General features: G+C 41.7%; 1 protein-coding gene across 1 annotated transcript in view; it reads right to left on the reverse strand.

Moving 5' to 3' along the window:
- hmcn2 (hemicentin 2) overlaps positions 1–6,120 on the reverse strand; it is a 109,357-nt gene that overhangs the window by 86,931 nt on the left and 16,306 nt on the right. The window contains exons 10-11 of the mRNA XM_016256518.1: positions 4,456–4,577; positions 427–699 (exon numbers count right to left, since the gene is read on the reverse strand). Of these exons, the coding sequence (XP_016112004.1) occupies positions 427–699; positions 4,456–4,577 (395 nt within the window). The remainder of the gene's footprint in view (positions 1–426; positions 700–4,455; positions 4,578–6,120) is intronic.

A 6,120-nucleotide genomic window follows, 5' to 3' on the forward strand; every position in this document is an offset into this window, starting at 1 on the left:
CACTTACTATTTTTGTTGTTTTGAAAAATAACAGCACACATATTTGGAATGACATGAGGGTGAGTAACTTTAGTGAACTATTCCTACACATTACTTGGCACAAAACCTTTGAGTCTGTAGGCATGGCAAAATGGATGATGAAAACTCCACACACTATAATAGTATAATAATGGTGGAAGTCTAACTGCACATGTTGAAAGTTGCTCACAGTGAGATACACTTTATCGATTTGTTTGGCTATTTGTCTCCAAAAGGACCCGCCAATCTAAGATCACATTAATCTTCCTTATTTGAAACATGCAGGGCTCAATCTTGCTGGCTGTGTAGAAGTTGCGCTGTGGTTTGGAGGGTTTTAATGGAAAACACATGACGGTAGGCCTCGAGAGGCCGCAGGAGCTGAGTGTTTGACCAGGTGCTGCAGAATACCTAGGACCACCAGCCATACGACAGCCTGGCTCTCTCCGTGGGCGTTTGTGGCTCTGCACTGGTAGGGTCCGGTGTCCTGGCTGCGAACCCAACTGATCTCCAAAGAGGAATTGGCCAGTACTTTCACCCTTCCTGAGCGGGATGATAAAGCGGTGCCGGTCCGATACCAGGTCAGGTTGTGCCGCACAGAGCCTTGAACCTGACAGGACAGCACTGCCACTGTCCCCGGGAATGACGTCACATTCACGGGAGGATGCAGAACAGGAGGGGGCTCTGCATTAAGAGAAATGATGATGACATGCTTATAAAAAGACTACAGTATGTGAGGCAGCAAATCTCTCAGTTTAATGTTGTCATAGCAGTCAAATACAAGACTTACAATTACATTGCAAAAAGCTTTTCTCATTTAGAGTTTCCTTTAATTCTGGAGATTACACCCTCCTTAGCAAGCTGAAGCCTTGTTTATATTTTCACATGACCCTCTGCACATTGTGTGCACAGTTCACGACACTCAAGAGGCATTTATACTTGATATGTTCCACGCTTAACTATTCTCTGCAACAACAGAAGGCAGCATGCAGAAAATATTAGCTGAACCAGCAAGTAATATTTTTACATTAGCTGAATTTCACATTAACCTAGCCAGAATTTTTTTTTTACATGGTTCAAGTGAACATTATGTTTTATTTTTTTCCTGGATGTGTCAATGTAAATTGCTTTTCTTGATCATATACAAAAAGTGCACAAAACAACAAATTCACTAGTATATACTCTAACTTCTACTCTGGTTGCAAACGCCTACATTTTCAGTTATTTTATTATTTAATATTTCATACTTATTTAATATATTTAATATTTAACATATGTATTTAATATATTTTGCCAACAATTATTTAATCGCGAATTAACACCGTTTTTTATTATTATTATTATTATTTTGAAAGTCAGATGCTCACAACCATGGGTCACAGGAGGGGTGGGATGTTAATCAGTACTGGCTTGGGATGGGTAGCGGTGGCCAGAGTGAGGCTTCATGAAACACTGAAACAGTCGAAGCAAATGTGCCGAGGCTTCGAAACAATTCGACACCCGTCTCTACGGTGACACCTAGTGGTCATTTTCAAGTATTGATCTGAAACAGCATTGAAAATGAATCAGTTAAGCGAATTGACGAATTATAACATATATGTTGTGCTCGTCATTCCGCCATGTGGGTTGGGGGAGTGGTTAGTGTGCACGATTGGCATGTTGTCAGAACCAGCATTGGCATAGTGTCAGTCACTAGCTGCGTTTACATGGACCCTACTAATCCGATCGTAATAGGACTATTAGCACAATCAGAATAAAAAAGTCACAAGTAAACACGTCAATCGGATTGAATTGGCCAGATCTGACTAAAATTTCGATCGGATTGTAAGGGGTGGTTTATTTCTTTTGTAATCCGAGTGAGAGGACAACACTTGATCGGATTGAAAACCGAAACTGGAAAGTACTGCACATGCGCAGTGACATAGAAATAGCGTAGTGATGTATGACGTGGAACGAGCTGTTCTTCCTGGTGAATAAAGTGTCATAAATGAGTGTCCCGTTATTATAAAACCATATATTCATGCAGTGTGCGCATGTCAAAAGATTAAATCCGATCAGAAGCTTGTAACATTTAAACACGCATATCACCCCTATCACTTTATTTAGTGTTCATGTAAACACTACGTTCGGATTCGTCAATCAGAATTAATTCATTTACGATGGAAGCAAAAAGTGTCCATGTAAACGTACCTACTTTAGGTTTGAAACCCAGGTGAAGCATGTATATAATTATAATAAATATTTGAAAGTCGTGTTTTTATTGTTCTGTTCTTGTAATGTGTTGTAACATCTCTCTGACAACTGAATGAACTCTTTGTAAATATGTTATTTTGGTCATGAACAAATTAACATTAATAAAAGACATCAAGCCACAACGCCTGGCATTTTTTACATATAAAGATTTTTATTATTATTATTATTATTATTTTGAAAGTCAGATGCTCACAACCATGGGTCACAGGAGGGGTGGGATGTTAATCAGTACTGGCTTGGGATGGGTAGCGGTGGCCAGAGTGAGGCTTCATGAAACACTGAAACAGTCGAAGCAAATGTGCCGAGGCTTCGAAACAATTCGACACCCGTCTCTACGGTGACACCTAGTGGTCATTTTCAAGTATTGATCTGAAACAGCATTGAAAATGAATCAGTTAAGCGAATTGACGAATTATAACATATATGTTGTGCTCGTCATTCCGCCATGTGGGTTGGGGGAGTGGTTAGTGTGCACGATTGGCATGTTGTCAGAACCAGCATTGGCATAGTGTCAGTCACTAGCTGCGTTTACATGGACCCTACTAATCCGATCGTAATAGGACTATTAGCACAATCAGAATAAAAAAGTCACAAGTAAACACGTCAATCGGATTGAATTGGCCAGATCTGACTAAAATTTCGATCGGATTGTAAGGGGTGGTTTATTTCTTTTGTAATCCGAGTGAGAGGACAACACTTGATCGGATTGAAAACCGAAACTGGAAAGTACTGCACATGCGCAGTGACATAGAAATAGCGTAGTGATGTATGACGTGGAACGAGCTGTTCTTCCTGGTGAATAAAGTGTCATAAATGAGTGTCCCGTTATTATAAAACCATATATTCATGCAGTGTGCGCATGTCAAAAGATTAAATCCGATCAGAAGCTTGTAACATTTAAACACGCATATCACCCCTATCACTTTATTTAGTGTTCATGTAAACACTACGTTCGGATTCGTCAATCAGAATTAATTCATTTACGATGGAAGCAAAAAGTGTCCATGTAAACGTACCTACTTTAGGTTTGAAACCCAGGTGAAGCATGTATATAATTATAATAAATATTTGAAAGTCGTGTTTTTATTGTTCTGTTCTTGTAATGTGTTGTAACATCTCTCTGACAACTGAATGAACTCTTTGTAAATATGTTATTTTGGTCATGAACAAATTAACATTAATAAAAGACATCAAGCCACAACGCCTGGCATTTTTTACATATAAAGATTTTTATTGAAATATATTAATTGTTCTGCTGCATTAACTCCACTTTTATACTTTGCGGGAGTTAGGTTAAGACAGATGTGCGATTGTGTGGTTTGTTCATTCCTGACCCTGTCGATCAATAGCACATTCGGATCTTGAAACACTTGTGAAACGCCCCGATGCTTTGATTCGCCTTAGTCACGTGACATGGGTGTTTCGAATCATACTTCGGAGCAGTGTTTCGAAACATCTGCGCTTCGGGATCTCGACACCGTGTCGAAATGTCAGTTTCGCGTCAGCCATCCCTAGGGATGGGTGTCATCACACGCCTCATCCAATGAGAGCATTTGGAGTGGGCCTGCAGCAGCGCTCACATGAGCGCTCCCGATAAAATTATTTAGGCTAAGCATCAACATTCACAAACCACTGTTCACTGTTATTTTTAATAGAAAAGAATGCAACATGCTCGTAATCATGACTTCATAAGTGGGAAACAGGAAATTTCCGATAGCACGTGAAGACAGCAGAGAAGTGCTTTCGCTCAGCACAGTGGAGTGCATCGTTTTGTTAAAGGGGTCATATGATGCGATACACAATACACTACTTTTGAATTCATTATTGAATTTTGTGCATAACAATGTGATTAATCGTGATTAATCGCAGAAAGTCGTGCGATTAATCACGATTAAAAAATGTTAATCGTTTATATAAACAAAAAGTTTTATTATCTTATATAACGTTGATTCTGAAATGTATGTGTCTTGTTTTAAGGACTTTTAGATATTTTTACTGGAAAACAAATAATAATATACAAATAAGGATTTTTTTACAGCGTGGCGACTGTGCTGCAAAGACACTGTGCTCGTAAAGTTACAAAAATCTAGAGGTGTACAATGGTCCAAAACTGAAAATGTGCGTGTGAGTGCAAGACTGTATTGAGTATGGAAAAAAGTATGTAAAATGTGTGTATCCATGCAGTACCTCTGACAGTGAGTTGCGTGAGAGCTCGTCCCATGCCTGCACTACTCTGGGCCACACATTCATATGCTCCTTCATCACTGCCTGAGGCATGGGGAATTTCCCATGATGCTTTAACTGAAGACCTTCAATTACAAAAAAATTAGCAGGTTTAAGTGATGAGTCCAAAAGTGCAGCCTTTGATCACAAACCTGCATTTAACCTGCACAGAAATTCACTTGCGCACAAGAATGGGGTCAAGAATGGAAAGAATTAGACTGAAAATATAGTGTTACAGATTACAAATGATACAAATTTATTCAAGCACACAGAGATGGCAGCAGGTGAAAGGAAAAAGACAGTCTGATGTCACTAACAACTAGCTTGCACAGAATACCTTTCAGTATTAGTCAACATTATTTCATGTTCAAAAAGTAATTCAAAACAGAGTGCCATTTTTCATGATGACTTTCTTTTTGTGCAGTGCACACAACCCCGACTGTTCATATTCATTCCAAAATTGATATGTCAGTGAAAGCTAACAAATCCTTGTTGGGTTAGGTTTGAATTTCGACTGTAAATGAATGCCCTGTGTCAGCAAGCGGTATCAAACGGAGCAAGAAATTGTCCAGCAGGTGTTCACTTTAACATCTGCTCCATTATGTTTCCCCTTCAGGAACTCGAGCTGCATCGAGTCGCTTTGGGAATGCCCTTGCGTGACCGCGTTCTGAAGCATGTGTCAAATCAGTCCAATGGAGCAGCGAGACGTCACGAGCGGGGTGACGTAAGCACCAGAAAGTATAAAAGTGCATCCAACAGAGCGCAAACCAGCTTCTGCTCTTCAGTAGCGCTCTGTGTATGTGTCTATCTATTTACTGTTGTCTGTCCGCACAAGCATATATAAAAAAAACAATCATGAAAAAGTATATGGCGAGCGAATGGCATTACAAACGCTGTGTTCCTCCCTGCCCACGATATCTGGCGGTGGGGGATACACACGATTTGTGTGTCGTTTGTTTGGGAGCGGAGCATGCACGGTCAGCTTTCGAGGAGCTGATTGTCATCACTGCAATTACTCTCGCTGCGTATGCTCCGCTCTCGCCTGGCTGTGTTTGATGAGAGCGGCCAGGCTCGCGATCCCGCTGGCAGCGGTCCCGCTGTTGCCGAGGCACAGCGCAGACTGTTGTCGTGGGGATCGCGGGTGGATTTAGCGGAGGGATCCGAGACCGGCTCGTCCTTTTCTCGGTCCTCACCCGCTAGATCCGCTAGAGAGAGCCAGACACTTCATCTATCTTCCTCCGAGGAGGTGGATGTGATGAGTGTCGAGACAGAGGAGACTGTGGACTCGCCACCACAGTCCCACTTGCTGAGGTGGCAAGATCGTGGGAGAAACTGTAATCATCCCGTATTACAGCCACAGTCTCGAATTATTCAAAAGAACATTGTGGGGCTGAATGATAAGGGATATGGGGCGATGCCAGTGGTGGAGCAGACGCTTGCGAGCTATCTCTCTCCATCCTCAGCATCGTCCCTGAAGGCCCTGAAGCTTCCCACCAGGCCCGTTAGGCTTACATCGAGTCTGGTTGGGAAAGCTTATACGGCGGTAGGTCAGGCTGGCGCATGTTTGCACACCATGGTGGTGTTACAAGCATACCAGGCTGACCTGCTCAGGGGTGGGGCTGCTGAGCG

The sequence above is a fragment of the Sinocyclocheilus grahami genome, unplaced genomic scaffold, assembly GCF_001515645.1.
Source record: "Sinocyclocheilus grahami isolate Dianchi unplaced genomic scaffold, SAMN03320097.WGS_v1.1 scaffold1438.1, whole genome shotgun sequence".
Classification (NCBI taxonomy): domain Eukaryota; kingdom Metazoa; phylum Chordata; class Actinopteri; order Cypriniformes; family Cyprinidae; genus Sinocyclocheilus; species Sinocyclocheilus grahami.